Source organism: Apis cerana, linkage group LG11, assembly GCF_029169275.1.
Source record: "Apis cerana isolate GH-2021 linkage group LG11, AcerK_1.0, whole genome shotgun sequence".
In the NCBI taxonomy this organism is placed as follows: domain Eukaryota; kingdom Metazoa; phylum Arthropoda; class Insecta; order Hymenoptera; family Apidae; genus Apis; species Apis cerana.
Window position 1 is genome coordinate 11,128,738 of NC_083862.1, and position 20,151 is coordinate 11,148,888.

Here is a 20,151-nt window from a genome sequence, read left to right on the forward strand (position 1 = left end):
GAGGAGGTGGCACGCGGAATTTTTAGTAGAAGTGTTAGTAATTCAATTTCTGTCTAAAATTTCCATTTTTTAACAAGAGAATATAATTCTAGAGGAGGTGGCACGCGGACTTTTTAGTAGAAGTGTTAGTAATTGAATTTCTGTCTAAAATTTCGATTTTTTAATAGGAGAATATAATTCTAGAGGAGGTGGCACGCAGAATTTTTAGGAAATGTGTTAGTAAGTCAATTTCTGGCTAAAATTTCCATTTTTTAACAGGAGAATATAATTCTAGCGGAGGTGGCACGCGGACTTTTTAATAAAGGTGTTAGTAAATCAATTTCTAGCTAAAATTTCGATTTTTAACAGGAGAATATAATTCTAGAGGAGGTGGCACGCGGACTTTTTAATAAAGGTGTTAGTAAGTCAATTTCTGGCTAAAATTTCGATTTTTTAACAGGAAAATATATTTCTAGATGAGGTGGCACGCGGACTGTTTAATAAAGGTGTTAGTAATTCAATTTCTGTCTAAAATTTCCATTTTTTAACAAGAGAATATAATTCTAGAGGAGGTGGCACGCGGACTTTTTAATAAAGGTGTTAGTAAATCAATTTCTGGCTAAAATTTCCATTTTTAACAGGAGAATATAATTCTAGAGGAGGTGGCACGCGGACTTTTTAATAAAGGTGTTAGTAAGTCAATTTCTGGCTAAAATTTCGATTTTTTAACAGGAGAATATAATTCTAGAGGAGGTGGCACGCGGAATTTTTAATAAAGGTGTTAGTAAATCAATTTTTAGCTAAAATTTCCATTTTTAACAGGAGAATATAATTCTAGAGGAGGTGGCACGCGGACTTTTTAATAAAGGTGTTAGTAAGTCAATTTCTGGCTAAAATTTCCATTTTTTAACAGGAGAATATAATTCTAGAGGAGGTGGCACGTGGACTTTTTAATAAAGGTGTTAGTAAATCAATTTCTGTCTAAAATTTCCATTTTTAACAAGAGAATATAATTCTAGAGGAGGTGGCACGCGGACTTATTAATGGAGGTGTTAGTAATTCAATTTCTGGCTAAAATTTCCATTTTTTAACAGGAAAATATATTTCTAGATGAGGTGGCACGCGGACTGTTTAATAAAGGTGTTAGTAATTCAATTTCTGTCTAAAATTTCCATTTTTTAACAGGAGAATATAATTCTAGAGGAGGTGGCACGCGGACTTTTTAGTAAAGGTGTTAGTAAGTCAATTTCTGGCTAAAATTTCCATATTTTAACAGGAGAATATAATTCTAGAGGAGGTGGCACGCGGAATTTTTAATAAAGGTGTTAGTAAGTCAACTTCTGGCTAAAATTTCCATATTTTAACAGGAGAATATAATTCTAGAGGAGGTGGCACGCGGACTTTTTAATAAAGGTGTTAGTAAATCAATTTCTAGCTGAAATTTCCATTTTTAACAGGAGAATATAATTCTAGAGGAAGTGGCACGCGGACTTTTTATAAAGGTGTTAGTAATTCAATTTCTGTCTAAAATTTCCATTTTTTAACAAGAGAATATAATTCTAGAGGAGGTGGCACGCGGACTTTTTAGTAGAAGTGTTAGTAAGTCAATTTCTGGCTAAAATTTCCATTTTTTAACAGGAGAATATAATTCTAGAGGAGGTGGCACGCGGAATTTTTAATAAAGGTGTTAGTAAGTCAATTTCTAGCTAAAATTTCCATTTTTAACAGGAGAATATAATTCTAGAGGAGATGGTACGCGGACTTTTTAATAAAGGTGTTAGTAAATCAATTTCTAGCTGAAATTTCCATTTTTAACAGGAGAATATAATTCTAGAGGAAGTGGCACGCGGACTTTTTATAAAGGTGTTAGTAAATCAATTTCTAGCTAAAATTTCCATTTTTAACTGGAGAATATAATTCTAGAGGAGGTGGCACGCGGACTTTTTAATAAAGGTGTTAGTAAATCAATTTCTAGCTAAAATTTCCATTTTTAACAGGAGAATATAATTCTAGAGGAAGTGGCACGCGGACTTTTTAATAAAGGTGTTAGTAATTCAATTTCTGGCTAAAATTTCCATTTTTTAACAGGAAAATATATTTCTAGATGAGGTGGCACGCGGACTGTTTAATAAAGGTGTTAGTAATTCAATTTCTGTCTAAAATTTCCATTTTTTAACAGGAGAATATAATTCTAGAGTAGGTGGCACGCGGAATTTTTAATAAAGGTGTTAGTAACTCAATTTCTAGTTAAAATTTCCATTTTTTAACAGGAGAATATAATTCTAGAGGAGGTGCCACGCGGAGTTTTCAGTAAAAGTGTTAGTAAGTCAATTTCTGGCTATGTTTTTGATTTTTGATTACTAAATGTTTTGATTTGATAGAGTTATTGTTATGACGGAATTTTTATAAATACAAGAAAAATGGAATTGTTATAATATTGTGAGGTCGTGATGCGAATGATGAAGAAAGCATTGGATGGAAGCATATTTACTTCAGGAAGACGGATTTTATATAAAGAATGGCGAGGAATTATTGAGGTGGAAAAATGAAGGAAGCGGCTTTATATAAGTGCGGGAAGGTGGAATTGATAAAATGATCATTGAAAAATATTTGGTGTTAAGAAAATTCTTTATAGTTTAAATGTTTAGAAAATTGTTAATAAAAATTGGATAATTTGCATTGTTGTTGTAGTTAAAGAATAAAAGAAAAGATCAGAAAAAGAGATAAATGGACGGAAAGGTTTTAACAGATTGAAGCACAAAAACACCTTCGCAATTTACGAAGTACTTTGGATAGAGTGGCGAAAGAGTGCACAGCCCATTTCGACGTAGTTATTACAAAGTTAAGGAGTGCACTCGAGAGCTCGACTCGAGAAAAAAAATCGCGAACATATGGTCAGGAACTGGGATGAATTTCCATCGATTACATGGTAAAACTTAAAATTGTGGTTAATATCCATCTTTTCGCTCGATAAAGTATTATTTATAATTGACTGATCATTGATTGCATTTTTTCATCCTCTTGTTCTGAATTACTCATGAGGAACTAATTTTTAATTGTTCCAGTGATATTTTTAAATAATGATATCTTTAAATGTTTTTTTTAAGAGATAGTTACTTATTTTTATTATTTTATTATTTTAGTTAATGAGTTTTAATATTAATAATAATAAATGGATGATTCTTTTAAACTTATATAAGAATTATTTAAATATTTGTTAAAAAATCATTTAAAATTTTTATTTAATAATTATTTCGATATTTCAATGGTTCGATAGAATTTATTATAATAACAATTGATTCTTTAACAATTATTTCTAGTTAATGATTTCTGGTATTACAATATAATGACAATAAAAGTTGATTGTAGTTAGTTGCTAACTTAAGGATTGCAAAGTATTTTTTTAGATAATCCTTATTGTGGTATTCTCTCTAATAAAAAAAGAAATATCACATTTCAATTATCTTATATGAAAAAGAGAACTTCCAAAAATAATTTGAACATTGCAAAATAACATTAAAAAAGATTGGAAAACACTGAACTAAAACGAGAAATATTTAATGAATTGTTTGACACTGGATGAAAATAAACTATAATGGGTTTTGAAATGCTCATCTGAATCAATGGAATACAATACAATTGTAAATGACAAGCGAGAAAATTCTCTGTTGATTGTTTAGCGATAACTCGTAAAAGATGTAATCGAAAAGAAGATGTGAATCACGAAACTGATTTGTTGGAAAAAAGATTCTATTTGGTGTTCATACACAACATTGGAACGAAACTAACTCTTTTACTTCTCACCTTTGATAAGACCGTCACTGAACATAAATATTCTAACAGCAGCAATTTGTGTCAACGATTCTTATCTGAAATTTCTTATAAACCTCGAGACAAATTGAATGAAAAAGCACTCTTAAAACTTGTAATAAAGCGTTACTTCGTTGATTATTTGTCTCTAGATATTCGAAATATTATTTCAGGAGATTTGAGATTAATTCCTCGTTAACTTGTGAAATTCGAATTGTTTTTTCCCTGAAATCAATTTCGTTTTAATCGTAGCGATTAGAAGGGCTTCGAAACATTTTTAATTGGAATATTTTGAAATTCAATATATGATCGATGGTCTTTCATTAAAAGGAATCATGGTAGAGAAAATTGACAACGTCGTTATCAATTGTGTATTGATCAATCAAAATTCACGAAGCTTTAATTCCGTTTTTACCTTCAATCGAGATTTCGAGTTTGAAATTTAACCAGTGTCGATTGATTTCTGATTGGCGAGAAGTATCGTGTACTGAATGTTATTTTCGAGGTTACATCGTTTCAATTTATATTAAATGATATTTTTTTCGTCGTCAAAATTCTTATCTAAAGATTTTGTTAACAATTCTTTAAATTCGATGATTTGAAAATTTCTTATAATTTTAAATTATATTCATTTTTTTCAATAATCATTGAGATATATTATTCGCAATAATGACGACAATAATCAATTTTGATTTGAGAAAATTTATGAAGAATGAAATAAAAGAATTTTTTGATTTACGAAAATTCAAACTCGAGAAATTTATAAAAGACCTTCGATTTAAAGTACATAATTCATTTATTTACTTTGCCAAAAATGGATACATTATTATACACTCTTTATTTAATACCTTAAGAACTTATATCAAGTTTCTACTTCCATTTAGTACACATATCCAAATATACTTTTTATTCTATTCAAATTAAATTTTAGAACAAAATTAACAAATCGCTAAATATTCCAATATCTTTTGAACTTATTAAATATTTAAATCCCTTTATGAAAATAAGTTTCAAGAAATCGATATCCAAAATTTTTCAATTTTTCCAAAAATCTCTACCAACAAACTTTTAACTAATGAGGCAAATTCAAACAAAAATACCAACAAGAAGGAATATCTCATTGAAAAAGAGTTCCTTACAAAAACTTTGGACTTTCTGATGTGAATTTTAAGATCTGAATACCGATGTTGGAGTGCCTGTAAACTTTTTCACAAAGTCACGTCCGTTACAACGAGATTAAATGAAACGGGGAACACGATGCAATCCCTTCAACTTTCTCTTTGCTACAGATAAACGAAATCGTATTTTTTGTGGAGATTTGGTTGTATTATCCGCCAACCTTTTTTTATAAATATATAGGATGAATATTAAAAAGGCCTTAGATGATTGAATGACTCAAAAAGGAACGCAATCTGACGAAGATAAGCTATTTGCATCGAGGAAAGTGAATTATAAATTGGATAAATTTTAAAAAATGTATTCGTACAATATTTACAAATGTATTAATAAAAAGAAATTATGTTAAATGCAATTTTTTCTTTTTCTCCCCCACTACTTTTAAAATAATTTCAACCTCACTTCCATATCATCTCCCACACTATTTTTTCGATCAGATTTACGAAAATTGACTTGCATCCTCGAGATTATGATAAAACTATCAACTTTCAATTTCCTTGTCCGCTTTATTAAAAGCAACGAATTTAAAATAATTCGATTAAACAAAGTATATTTCTCTCTTGATTACATCCTTCGAAACAACACGGAGGAGAGATTGCGCGAAATTGCGCCACTGCTGGATTGTGGATTTTTAATAATGCAGCACTGGTGAATTTTCTTGAAATGGATTTAAAGGTAGGAATTCGTTGCTTTTAAAAGGAATGTTGCTTAGTTTCGCGAAGAAACATGAGCCGAGAAACGAGAACTCGAGGGACTTACATACGGCTGTGAAGAAGAATCGACCTTGTGTCGTATCCCTTCGGGTTTAATTCGTGGTAAACTTATTTTTTCGTTTTCTTGATTTTTTTTCACTTTCATGGAAATGAAAGAAATAATTTAAAAGAGAGAGAGAGAGAGAGAGAGAGAGAGAGAGAGAGAGAGAGAGAGAGAGAAATAATTTTTTAACGAATATCAAATACATATATATTTTCTTTTCTTTTTTAATTCGAGAAAGATATAAAACATCATGAATAATAACGATGAGTAAAATAATTTCGTTATGAAATTTAACGAAAAATGATATATGTCGTTTATTAATCCACGAATTTAAATTTTATGCATTGTCGGAAAATTTAAATATGCAAAATAACTTATCGAATGTAGCAAATTTCTTTAAGTTTCATATCCATATGAAAATATTAATATTTCCATAAATATCTGCAATCTAGACAATTGCAATAAATTACCATACTGATTATATATTGATCAAATTAATATCGTCATGATTAAAAACATTGAGAGAATTTTATCAATTTACACCCATAATTTTTCAATATTTTCAACACGTAGTTTTCATTTCTTGGATTTTTCTTCGATTTTTCTTCCTTTCTTATTACTATATCTTCCAATAATCGCAAAGTTAAAAAAATTAAGAATATCAAATAAATTGATATTCTTAAGTTTTCCAAGCAAATTTTCTTGGAAACGTAAGTTTGCTTCCCTCGATTCGGTTCGAGGCGTAAAAGAGGTTCGTCAAAGACGATAAAAATCCTGTCGATTCGAGCTGCGTATCACCCGCATGCACTCTTCGTCGATTTAACGCGACGCATGGACAGGCGTGAAGATGGTCGATTGGTCGAGAGAGCGGCTGTCATGCGCGTTATTACATCTGCTGTGTTTCAAAGGATGAACAGAGAAGTATATAATAAAGTTTATCGATTCTTTGTCCGTGTCATTCCGTGTGATTCGAATCGTGACAACGTTTGCTTATCTCTAGAAAGCTTGAAACTCGTACGTTATTAGAAAAAAAAAAAATTCAAAATTCAGTACTCATAAATAATGAAAATAATATTGTTTGAAGTTTTAATCTTGATATAATAGAAATGCGTATCCTTCATATGAAATAATTTTTGATTAAAAAAAAATTTTCAAAAATTTTCAACAATTATGGAAAATGATAAAAAAAATTTCTTCTTTCACATTTTAGCTGATAATAAAATAACAAATATTTAACAAATTTAAGATAGAAAATAAAATCGTGGAAAGTTCTTTATTTTATCACATCTAAATAATTCAATATATTCCTAATACGAAATATTTAAAATAATTTCAGATAATTCATGATAATTAATTTCGTTTTATTTGTTAATTATCAAAATTTGTGAAATGGAGGAAAAATAATAATTACTATAATAATCTCTCATGAATGTGACGAGTTACTAATTAAAATTTTTCTCTTTTGATTATTTGAAACGTTAAATTATTGTCAGAGCTGTTTTCAAATCTGTCACGAGTTAAAAAGTTAAAACGGGATTAAAGAATGTGTTGTTATCCCCTTTTGTTTGACAAAGTTTGTTTAATGGGATGGAAAATGACGTCAGCCGTCGTTAATTGGTATTAATCCGTGGCAAAGTTAAACGGTTTATCCTGTAACGCGATTCTCGTGATTATTATTCCCCGACTAAAGCAAACAGGAAACAACCGTGAACCGTGAATCGGATTTTTTTTTTGTTTTTGTTAAACCGATTGTCTATCTGCCAGAACGTCATAACGATTGATCCTCGTGGCAGATTTAATTTCGCTCGTCGAGCAAGCGGAATAAACGTCGTTAACACGCGTGGATTCTTTTCCAAGCTAATTATCACATTTTTTTTTTAAGTCCAATTAATGAGTTTTTCGAAACGAATATTTTCATTATTAACTCAATAAATTCTTGTTAAATTAAATATCGTATTATGAAATTTATCTTAAATCTTAAGAAAATACTCTTACTGCTCTCTTATTGGATATTTGTGATAAATTTTTAAATAAAGGTACATGTTGACATATACGTCGATCATTTATTTTTATTTAGCTTGAAAATTAAGAATCAAATTGAACAAAGCGACGGCGAGAGAAGATACCCGACTCGGAAGGATTTTCTTTTCTAAAAATCCCCCAAGATTAAAATTCCTTTGTTAAACACGAAGTGGATCAAGTTTGGTATTAGAAAAGTATTATTTGCAATCATTGCCGCATGAGATTTTTAAATTACAAGCAAAAGAAAAGCATTGAGTGAATGCATTGGTGTGGATGCATAAACTTTCGAGTTAAGAGTTATGAACTCCTTAACTAGTTTATATTAAGGAAATTAAGGTGAATTATCCATTAGGATGTACTTATCTTATTTCAAAGGCAAATGAGATACCGGAGATTTTGAATATTTTACACGCGTTATATTTCATATATAACTCCGAACCTTTTTCTTTCCTTTTTTTAAAATTTAAGTTATATATAAGTATAAGTTTCTCTCTCATTACACTATTATTATTATTCTTTTTTTTTTTTTTATAATCATATCTTATTTCATACCTATCCCTTTATATTTACATTATTATTCCACATATCGAATATTTCACGAAGAATAAAAGAAATTTCATCGGAATTTGGCTACCAACACGATCACGAATCACCGATCGAATTCCAATATTAAATTAATCGCCACGCTTCTTTCCACAACTCGTGCCACCTACTTAAATTCAACGACCCGCCTCGAAACCACCGCTATTCCCCTTCCCCTTTTCCCCTCGATCTGTCCCCTCGATACTCCGGTTTCATGTCCCTCTCAGATGCCTGCAATTCGAATCGAAATCGCACATCTCGATTCCAAAGCCCGCGTATCGTTTGACCATTGCCATTGCCGGAGATACTCGACCTGTTCCCTGTTAAACGAGCGACCATCGGGGATAATGCAATTCATTCTGCTTGATATACGGCCCAGAGATTAAGCACGATCGGGATTCGAAGAAATTTGGCCTGTTATCGCGCTCGCCACGGATACCCGTGTCTGACTTATGACGGCTTATACCACTTACGGATGAATTCTGTTTTCGGCTGGCCTCTATCGCCGATTAGTCGGCGGGGATTCATCAGGCTTACGGATAAGAGGAGGGGACGATATATACGAAACGAGAGAGAGAGAAGTTTGTACAACCACTTTGTACGGGATATTTAATTTAATAATCTGTAAATGGATATGAATTGGATTAAATCGAAGGAGCAATAAGTCAAGCAGTGAGCGGATTAAAGTAAATCAAACGGTGTTCTAATTTTAGGCTATAAATGTAAATTACTCGTAAATAATTGATAAAAAAAGAAAAGAAATTGGAAAAAAATTGAGCGGTTTCAGAAGTGAGTAATTTAGTAAATTTGTGTTTGAACTTTTGTAGAGATCGCACGAAAGTGACGTAAGCTCTTTGTAAATAAACTTTTATGAAAATTTAGAAAGTTAATTAAAAATTTCAATTCAATCACTTTCTCCTTACTTACTTTGTGTAATAAGTTTTATAAAATACAGATTAAAATATCTGCTAAACTAATAACGTCGACATAAGGACTTTAATAATTTTTCGTAAATTACGTTGCATCTAAATAATCAATACATACTTTTATTTAAAAAAAGAAACATATATATGATTGTATAATCTAGTTTAATTAAGTCTCCTTCGAAACCATTCGATCTGGGCCAATTTTTTACATTCACAGATTAAAATTCAATCTGTACTCAAATTTTCTACTTACAAATTACTCGATAATTAATCGTCACTTCGAATTGTCCCGAAGAAATATATTTTCTGTACTTTTTTTTACACGCATCATACCCGTGATGGAAAGCTCGTGATATTTCGCTAGGCTCCGATAATTTCGTTTAATAATCGGTGTAACCAGGTCGATAGTAACCAGGTCGATAGCTGGTCCACACCTCGATTACGATGCGTAAATACGGTAACAGCTGCGTTTCACGCGGTTGAATTTCTATCGTGTTATAGAGAATCGCGCGGTCAACTCGATTGTCACTACGCCTGTGAGAAAATTGCGAATTATTCGCGATGACGAACGCACCCACGCGTTAATTGCGTTATTGCACGCCACTGCGCATTTCCTCCCTCCCCCCTAATACCGCCATCTCTGCATAACTCGCGTCGAGAGTTCTCTTTTCAGGAGGATTTTTGGAAAAAAGTACCTTATTTATATTTTTATTTTTTTCTAGTATGAAGTGATCTTTGAGAGAATTCAATTTAGGGATGTAAAAATAGAGGGTTTAAAATGAGTCTATTAGATCGTGTAATTATTTTTTAGTTAAAAAGTTGTAACACTTCAATAAATGTTTCAGTGGTTAAAGAAATCTGGAAAATCGATCGAAAGAAAAGTGTGTATTGAATTTTCGTTGGGTGGAAGTAAATTTAGAAACTAAATTTAGTTGTGGAAAAATAGAGAGAATGGAGGATGTGAAAAATAGTTACAATTTGAAAAGTTCAGGTATAAAATATAATTTTTTGGATTTCATGGAATTGCAAATTTATGGCAAAAAATTGGAAGATTTTGATTTCGAATGAAAAAATAAAAATTCAAAGATTTTTATTTTATAGATAAATGTCAAATTTTTTTATTGTACGTAAAAATGAATTGACAAAAATACTAATTGAAACTTATCAAAAAAAAAAAATCAGATAAAGATACGGATATAGAATGCCGATTATAAATTTTTGAACTGCTTTGTAATTTTGTAAAAATGTAATAATCTTCATAAGGTTCTTTTAAATCCTCTACTTATATATTTTTAAATTGAATTTCCTCGAAAATCATTCTAAGAAATAGATTAAAAAAAGAAAAAAAAATTAAGATACATCTTTTCAATAATTTTATTGAAAAAACAATTTTTTTCCTACCATCTGAAGCCTCTACTATTTTATAAACAACCATTGCAACATTCAATACAAAAAAGGAGAAAGGAAATCTTATCCAAACAGTTTCAATCCAATCCAAATTCAATCTTATCTATGCTATCGAAACCAGTTATCTCTTTTTATTAAAGCATAAAGTGAATCTGATTCTCAAAAATCAAAAGCAGTAGAAACGACACGATACGCGATGACAGTCGAATTTTTATCGAGTGGACACTGGTTCAACAATGCAGCAAGGCGATTTGCTTTAATACCATAAAAGCCAATGCCATTGGATGTATACCACTATTGTACCGGACTTCTATTTTACAGATTCGGAACAGAGGAACGGAAAATCCGGTGGAAATAATCACGGTTCGCGTTAATAACGAGGAAATGTGTCGCCAACGATTCGAAGGACCATAAAATCGTCGGTTACAGTAGAGAGTTTGGGTAGAGGAGGATGGATATAAAATGGTCCTTCATGAAAATTCATGGCACCCGACGCGATCGACGTGGCTGGAGAATTTTAACGAGTTACTCCCTCCCTATTGTTATATGGATATGGATTTGCAATAAACGCGCGATTCACCTGTGTCTCGGTTATGCTCGAATGGTCGGCTAATGTTGGTTCACGAGTGATTGATTCGGGCGTAAAATCCACCGTGTTTCGTTCGGGATATTTTAATCGGATCTGATTTGAATACAAGATTAAAGTTAGAAATTGTGTTAAAAAATATCTGCAGACTTGAGAGAATTATGATTCTAGATAATCGCAGATAATAATTAAATTTCTCTTATAATGTAAAGAAATAATTAATTAAATAGAAATTGGTATATATAATGAAAATTAAAAATACAATATTTATTTCAATTCCTTTTTTAATAAAAAGCAATTTGACTTCGTGAAGAGATGAATAATTAAAGCAAACAAATTCTTAATCTCTAGTTAGCGCACGGTAATTAATTTTTGTATAACGATAGAGATTAATATGGTTGCAAAATCAGATTGATACTTTACGGTTGAAAGAGGGTTGAAAAGTTGGTGAAGAATTCAATTCGATTCGATAGCCAGTCATTGAAAGTTCTCTTCATCCCGCTAACAGTTCATTATTCACTGCGCGTCGACCCACCCCTCGATATCACTTTTGTGCCGGTGGAATTTCACGGCCATTAATCAGATTTAATCAAGAGAAAGTAGCCGGAAATCGAGAAAATTAATTTTGTATCAATTGTCCTATTAATCATTGGAGAGATTAGGAGTAACGTACGTGCTCGATAGACATGTCGATTTTTTACGCGTGTGAGATTCTCCACTTCTTTTGATTGCTTTAGAAAAAGTTGGTCCGATTAAATTATCAAGTAGAAAGAAAGTAAGGCGAAAACCAGGCGAAAAATATAAATAAGAAAATAAATGAAATGAAATGAACACCTATAATCTATTCTATTTCTAACGAAATTTTACTATTGCGATATGAACTATGATTCTTTTTGCTGTCAATAAAATGTCAAGTTGATCATTTTTTTTTTTAATTTTCTGTCCAAGCGAACGAGTATAATAAATTTTCTAAGAATTTAGAGAAGAAAAAAGAGGGGGAAAAAATAAAAGTAAAGAGGGGAGTCTCGATGATCTTGTCGACACTGCAACCTTTGCACACGTGATTACAATTCGCCCCAACACCTTCTGTCTACAGCCAATTAGAAACCGTACAAGCAATCCAGCCGGAAACGCATTTGGAAACATTCTAATTGGCACGATCGATGCTCGTAAGCGTCTCTTTTAAGTTGATTTATGATCGCTTTTGGAACTCATTCCGTTAGACTTTCGATAATAAGAAGAAGGAATAAAGATGATAAACAGACTGCGAGAGAAATTTGAGAATATAAATTATTCCATAACGTTCTCTATAATATCATCATCGAATCATATATTGGATTTTTTCTTTTTAGATAAACTCAATTGCATTAAATGGCGAATAATAACGATATATTATTAATGAAGTAATTATTAATCTATCTATCTCTAATAAATAGTCATAATAATTTAATCATAATTTGTATAGTTTAATTATAATTTAATATAATTGATAATAATTATCACGATATTCACGTAATACAATTTCATTCTGTGTCATCTCATTTTTTATTTATCGTAGGACTTGCATCCTGTAAATAAACAGTAAGTTGATAAGACAAAATCGCCGATATTTTTCGAAAGATAAAATAATCCCGAATCTCGACGAGTAATCTCGTCTTTCATGCATGCAAACTTCACTTGACTAAGTGGGAAATAAAAATTTCGCCGAGTTTATTTAAGAAATTTATCAGTGACACAGGGAACGGTGGCTAAAAGTGTAGTAAAAGCGGAATTGCATAATACAGAGCGGCACGAGGATCGAGATATTTCTTCCGCCGTGGAAGACGGTCTACCCGTGTTCCGTTTCCGTGAAATGAAACCTCACAGATGTGTGCAAACGGCGGAGTCTTTTATATTCGCCCTTTTTTTTTTTTTCTTCTTTTTTTCCCCACCCTCGTTTCGCGGATGCGGTAACGTCCACGGTAGATTGTTTACATGCACGCTACAAAGATGGTAACATCGAGCCTACTTTGGACTTTTTTCTTTTTCCTTTTCTATTTTATTTTATTTTATTTTATTTTTTTTTTCATACGCACCTGAACTTCTAAGGCATGGTAAGCAAATATGAGGCCAAGCAGTATCACAGTAGACACAGAGATCAGGGTTTTCAGTGCTGTCGAGTAAAACGAGGCCTGCAACATAAAACGTCGTCCTCGTAAATCCCAGTTCTGCGATTCAGACGATACCTTGCCTTTATTCTCGTCTCTAAATTTATATTTTTATTTCGTCCCTGGAAAATTTGCTCGAAGGGGTTGTGATTTGTAAAAATTCTATTTTTTGGAGGGAAGAGGGGAGGAGAAATTAATATTATCCTGGAAGAATTTTGAATCGATTTGTAAAAGTGCATCGAAAGTAATTGCAGTGAAAAGTTCAATTTTCCTTTTGAAGAATAATAATTGTTTCTATTTTTGTATTCTTTTTTTCTGGAGAAAAATTATTCAAATATATGTATCAAACTGTTATCCAATTTATATATATAAATTGGTATAAATTATACCAGTAAATTTGATTTATTAAACAATTTATATATGAAAATTTTACTCGAAAGAAAATGCTTTATATTTTAAACGCGTACGACACGATTAAACACTCTCGCGTTTCGTCAACGATTCGTAAAAATTTTACGTGAGAAATTTCAAAGGAGTAAAATCATCGTGCGATTCATGTCGTCGATAAGATAACGATCCATATTCTTGATTTCTTTTAATGTATAAATTTTTACTCTCCTCTACATACCTATATCCTGCAAATGAAAAAAATCAATTTAAAAATTTCAAGATTATTTATCAATATATTAAAAATATAATTGATCGATATTAAATATTGAAATTTAAAACAAATCCATAAACAAAATAATATTTTCTTTCAATATATTTTTCGTTAATTTCTCATTGTAATATTTCAAATTCCTTATTCTCTCCAATAATTTTTGAACGAAAATTTTTTCACGAAGAAATTAATTGCAACCCCGTTCGACTGGAAAAGAGGAGTAAAAACAAAGAAAAATAAAATATTGAAACGTCTGCGTAAACTTACTTATTGCTCGTAAAAAGTCAAACGCGAGCCTTGCTCTTTTTTAAAGGTGACGTTCAACTTTTCCGACTGCATTTTCCAGCCTCGTAAAAAGCGTCTGGCGGAGAGAAAAAAAATTCGTATCCACGGATCTCGTCTTTCACGAAATGTCCACGAGTGGCGTGTCTGGTGGTGGATAATATGAAAGGAGATATGAAAACTCAACATACCAATTCTGTGAATAATTTGCTACTAGAGGAGGAAATCGTCGATTCAATTTGTCGAAGAAGAAAATTGTATTCCGAGGCGAAAATTAAAATTTATCGTTAAACGCGAACTTCGAGTAATAATTATTTATTGAAAATTTTTGATATACGACATTTTAAATATTTTTTTATCGCGCAATAATATTTATTCTTTAATTTGAAAAACAAGCTAATACAATTAAAGTGCGATAAACGCGTGTGAAGTTTTTGGTATTAAAAATGCGTTTGACAATTAAAACAAAATTTAAACAAATTTGCCCATTTATTATCGAAATTCTCGATTGCACAAGTTGATCGATTTTTCTTCAAATAACGAGAACATTTTTCACATTTATCATACATTTAATCAGTCGAAACAAACATTTTTATGTCCCTTTTAATTCACAATATTTGTTTTAACTTCGCGTAATTGCGCAATTATTTAGAAGCGAGATGCGCAATCGAATTTTATATTTTTTGTTATTTAATTTTTTTAAATTAAAGTAACAATTACATCTAAAATAATATCTATATATATATATTATTATTTCTAATTATTTAAATCGAATAATTCTATTAATTGCACGTAATGGTACTCTGTCAAGTTTCGTTGGAATTTTCCCTTTGATCTCACCGCTATTCAGCGATGCAAAGTGAGCCATTTGTAACCCACGATTGACAATGAAAATCCAAGGACGCGGAAAATCTTAGTACGACGAGGATTGTTAAGTCTCGAATGAAGAACCCTCGAATCACTCGAAGCACTTAAACCCGAGTATTCTCTCTGTTAATTAAATCAAAAATGTCAAGTCGAGCTGGGACTGATCTCTGTATTCGCCGAAAAAACTGGGAAACGCGATTTAACAGTTGGATAAAGCTACGTGGAATCGATATGGCGAAGGGTTAACAAGAAATAATAATGCGATGAGAAACAATAATGTTTTCTATTCTTATGAATTCTGTAGATTAAATAATATTAGATTAATTAATATTCGTATCGTCTGAAAGAGAAACTGTTTTCTCGAGAAATTAAAACGAAAAGAATTTGCTTAATGAGAAAATTGTCGAAAAGTATAAATGTGTGAATAAATTATATTTTTTTTATAAAATTTATTCTCTTTATTTTTCTGTGCACAACAATTACGCAATAAGAGTTTGAAGAGGAATAAAATAAAAGTTGAAGCGATCGAAGCTCGTTAAACGTGATAAATAATCCAATAATTGAGAACGAAAGTGAACGAATATAGAACGAAGGTTAAGCTTTGTCTTTGAGCTTGTTTCGCTCTTGATCGGATAATTCTTTTAGCTTAACTTTTATTTAATGTTTAACTTTTTCTCTTGTCATGAAAACCTCACAATTAAAAAAACCTCAATATTATTAATAAAATTTTACAAGTTACAAATCGACATTCTAATAAATCTTTTTAAAATAATGATTTTATATTTTTATATTATAATAAACACATTTTTTTACGAAAGTTATATATATTTGTTCCATTTTTTATTTTCAAATGGTACAATTTAAACGAAATTTCATATACCATCGAATCTATGCAAATTTTCCGAATAGAAGACACAAATGGTATGTAAATGACAGAGGAACCATAATATTATACATTGTGGAATATCACGTATATGGTCGATAACGTACGATATTTCCTATACGCAGAAATTTCTTCGAATAATATTCCGATTTAATGCTATATATGATTATAAATATAGATAGAAATAGAAATTTTTACCGCTATAAATAAACAGACAAGAACGAGGAAGAACAAACGACGATTATATACGTAAAACTTTTAAACTGATTTTTAAAAGAATTGTCGAGAATTGGGAAAGTTAACGAGACGAAAAAAAAAACGAAAATTTATATGAATATATCAATTTAATCGGTTCAGGAAACGTCATTGTTCAGTGGCTAGATTTTGGTTTTGCAGCAGTGAATCTGTGGTTTCCATAATGGTAGGCAGTCGGTTAATTAGTTAGTTACGCGTAAGAGGAATATAAATTAGCCACAGAGGAAGTGCGAAGCACGCGCTTCCGTAAATATGATTCCATTATACAAATTCAAGAGGGACGTCTCTCATCTACTTGATGATGTATTGATATTGAAATGAACTAAAAACAAGGTATTTAATCAATGAAGCATAATTAAAAGGAAGAATTGAGAGAAATTGTTGTCTTCGTTATAATTTAATCTCGTTCATTTTTTACTTTGTATTTTTATTAATATAATATCGTCTATTGTTAGTAAGATCGTTATGAACTTAATATAATACTTCTTTGAGAAATGAATATATCAAACATATAATTTAGTTGAAGAAAACCGATTAATCTTATTAAAATTAGGAAAACTTTGAAACGCTATAACTCCGAAGATAATGATTTCTGGTCGATCAGTAAAGAATCATTAGAAGCGGTGAACTTTACTCTTTAAAACATTTTTTTATTTATTCCGATACGACTTTCGGTTTCCGAGATATCGTCGAGTAAAGAAAAGGTAATTTTTAATCATTTATCTTAAATCCGATTAATCCTATTAAAATTAGAAAAATTTTGAACCGCTATAACTCAGAAGATAATGATTTCCGGTCATTAACGAAGAATTATTAGAAGCGCTGAATCTTCCTCTTTAAAATGTTTTTTTATTTATTTCGATACGACTTCCGGTTCCCGAGATATCATCGTGTAAAGAAAAAGGTAATTTTTAATCGTTTACTATCCCCGTCCTTGTCGCTTATTTGGAGTTCTTATTCGCACTTCGTCTTACTGACCTATCCCAAAGTCCAGACAAGCGACAGACGCGATTCCTGGAAAAACGTAGTACACATTTCCAAGAAAAAACGTGGGTCAGGGTCCATTCATAATATATCGCTGCGCTGCTTAAATACTATGAAAACTTTCAATCTTTATATCTCGGCAACCGATTGAGATATCGGGATAAATCGAAAACTGACTTCAATGGCATTGTATTCTCTATCTTCTGAGTGCGTTTTGATGACAAAATTTGTAATTCTTTTTCACGATTTTTACGTGAAAATGTTCAAGTTTCATTATGATTTTGCATAATTGCAATGATTTAAAATTGTATGGAGACATATATTTAATTATGAAACGTTTTTAAAAATAAAATATGTGTAAAATGTATTTCATTCGCTGGTTTTCCACTGGTGAACGAGTTCGCCAATATCGATGGAAAACCAAGAGAACACCGCCATTCCAATAAATTCGCCGGATACGAATGGAGCCGAAGCCGTTATCACTATCGTCTATGGTTGTCGATCGAAATTGTTCGACGTTGGGCGAAGGGTCAATTGTCTTTAGGAGGTGATAATCCTCGATTGGATCATCGATATTGCACGTTCACGGCAAATCGTCTCGGCCCTGTCTCGCCTCGGTGAATAAAGCGCAACAAAAGTAAAAATAATGTAACGAGCGTGTTTATATCTTCTATTTTGCAATATAATTTTTCAGTATTCTATTATTCCACATTTTCATATTTCTATATTCCATTCTATATTTTCCAATATAATTCATTTTTTTAATATTTTAATCTTTTATTCGACGGAATATTTAATCATTCTAAGCTTAAAACATTAAAAGATAAACGATTAAATTGAATTTTATGATCAATGTTATATTAGATTGAAAAAACTCGAATCTCTTTATTTATATTCGAAGCCAAATAATATTTTCAAATAAAATATTCTTGTGAAACGTTCCGTGTTCGTTCGAAAAACGCATAAAAAATAGAGAGGAGCACGCGAAGCAAAGACCACAAACTAACCGAAAATCGAGTTACCACCTTTACGAAACCGCGTTTCAGCGATTGATGCACAGCGATCAGCATCCTTCCGCTAACGGTCCAATTTATCAGAGAATCGCTTGGCCCATTCGACGAACGATTATTGTCGATGTTCCAGGTGTTCCTCGTGGAAATACCAGCCACGGCGAATCTCCCAATTCATCCACGAGAAATCGCTCGTTCGCCGTGTTACGATAGGTAGCGCACAGAGGGAAGAACTCTATTTTTTTGGACGACGATCAAACGATAGCTTTCCCAATGTTTCTTTTTCACCGATAACGAGCACGAAATCCGTCATGATGCAGTTTCTTCGAGAGGTGGAATGGCGAAGGAGGATTATGGACTGCTCGTGAAACGTAATTTCAGAAAAAAGATTATTTTTTTGTTAAACGATATAATTTCGATTGTTCGACAAAAGTATGTATGATGTACGAGATTCGCAATACTTGAGCGGAAGAAAAGAGACGGAAAGGGGAAATTTTCTTCAGTCTTTGAAGAAAATTTTCTGGGCAGATTGAGGATCGAAGAATATTCGACCTAGTTATTATAAGAAGCAGTTGTAAGGTAGCGTGGAGATTGAAGATTTCTTTTGTGGAAGTTCTTTCATCGAGGCCGAGTTCGTTTTATTTCTTAATTGAAATTTATATTATGGAAAAAATTTTCAAGGGAGAGGAAGCGAAAAACGATAGATAAATTTTATTTAACAAATATTTAGAATCAATTTGTTCGTTTAGAAGAAATTCGTTTAATTTCATTTAAATTTTATTCGAGCGTTCAAAGTTTTGTTATTCGGTTACTTTATTATATTTTAATTGTAACTGTTACTAACTGTGCTAAATTGGAATTCGATTAAATTTGATGATCCTGAATTAAATTACGGGGATGTGAAGAGACGTGTCGAATAATCGGGGGCAAAGCAATCAAATACGGTCGCTAATTTCCTCTAAAGCCTTGATAAACGATCAGTTTTGCGTGAATCATCCCCCTTCTACCCCCTCCCCCTAATCTAAATCTCTCAGATACAATGATTCGAATCGGTAAAATCATGCTCGGCAACTAATCACGACACGGGCATCAAATTCGTTTGCAGATATTCGATTCCAGCATTTAATCTAACTGCGATCATGACACCGCGGTATCCCACGTGTAAATCAATCCTAATTCCATACACGTTCAATCGATGATGCCTTCCATCCTTTTCCAATCGAGTCACGCGTATTCCCTTTTGTCGATTCTTCATGGATCATCGATATTCCAACATTCTTATAATATTCTATATCCGAAAATTTTTAATAAGTAATCATTCAACCCGAATAATAATCAATTAGAATTAAACGAAGATTCATGTCGCAAAAAAGAGAAATTATATATATATAGGAATATACAGAAAATAGAGTTAAAATTTAAATATAAAATCGAAAGTAAACTTAAATTCATTCTCTGTTAAAACATATTTCCATTATTTCCACCGAAATTAATTAACGAAGCAAAACATTGCTATATGGTAACGTATCCATTAACATTTTTAATGGATAATAATAACCTGTTGATCGCATTGAATTATTCCTCCAAGTTGGGCAAACTCGTGATGTACAAATGGATTAATATTAGCGCAATATATCGATGTGTCGATCGATATCCCGGAGGAAATTAACCTGTGCGTTGGCGAAAACGTTGGGATAAAACGTCTAGTGAACACGGGTTAAATCCACAATCCTCGAGCACCAATTTACAGTCATTTTAATAGAAGGGTTGCCTGCAGGCGGAAACGCTTGCGATGTACATACTCGCGTACCCGCACTT

General features: G+C 31.6%; 1 protein-coding gene across 5 annotated transcripts in view; it reads right to left on the bottom strand.

Moving 5' to 3' along the window:
• The window catches only part of LOC107995571 (small conductance calcium-activated potassium channel protein), a 237,281-nt gene that overhangs the window by 44,714 nt on the left and 172,416 nt on the right, over positions 1-20,151 (bottom strand). For all 5 annotated transcript variants that reach the window (XM_062081863.1, XM_062081862.1, XM_062081866.1 and 2 more), the window contains one exon: positions 13,320-13,415. In XM_062081863.1, coding sequence (XP_061937847.1) covers positions 13,320-13,415 — 96 coding nt within the window. The remainder of the gene's footprint in view (positions 1-13,319; positions 13,416-20,151) is intronic.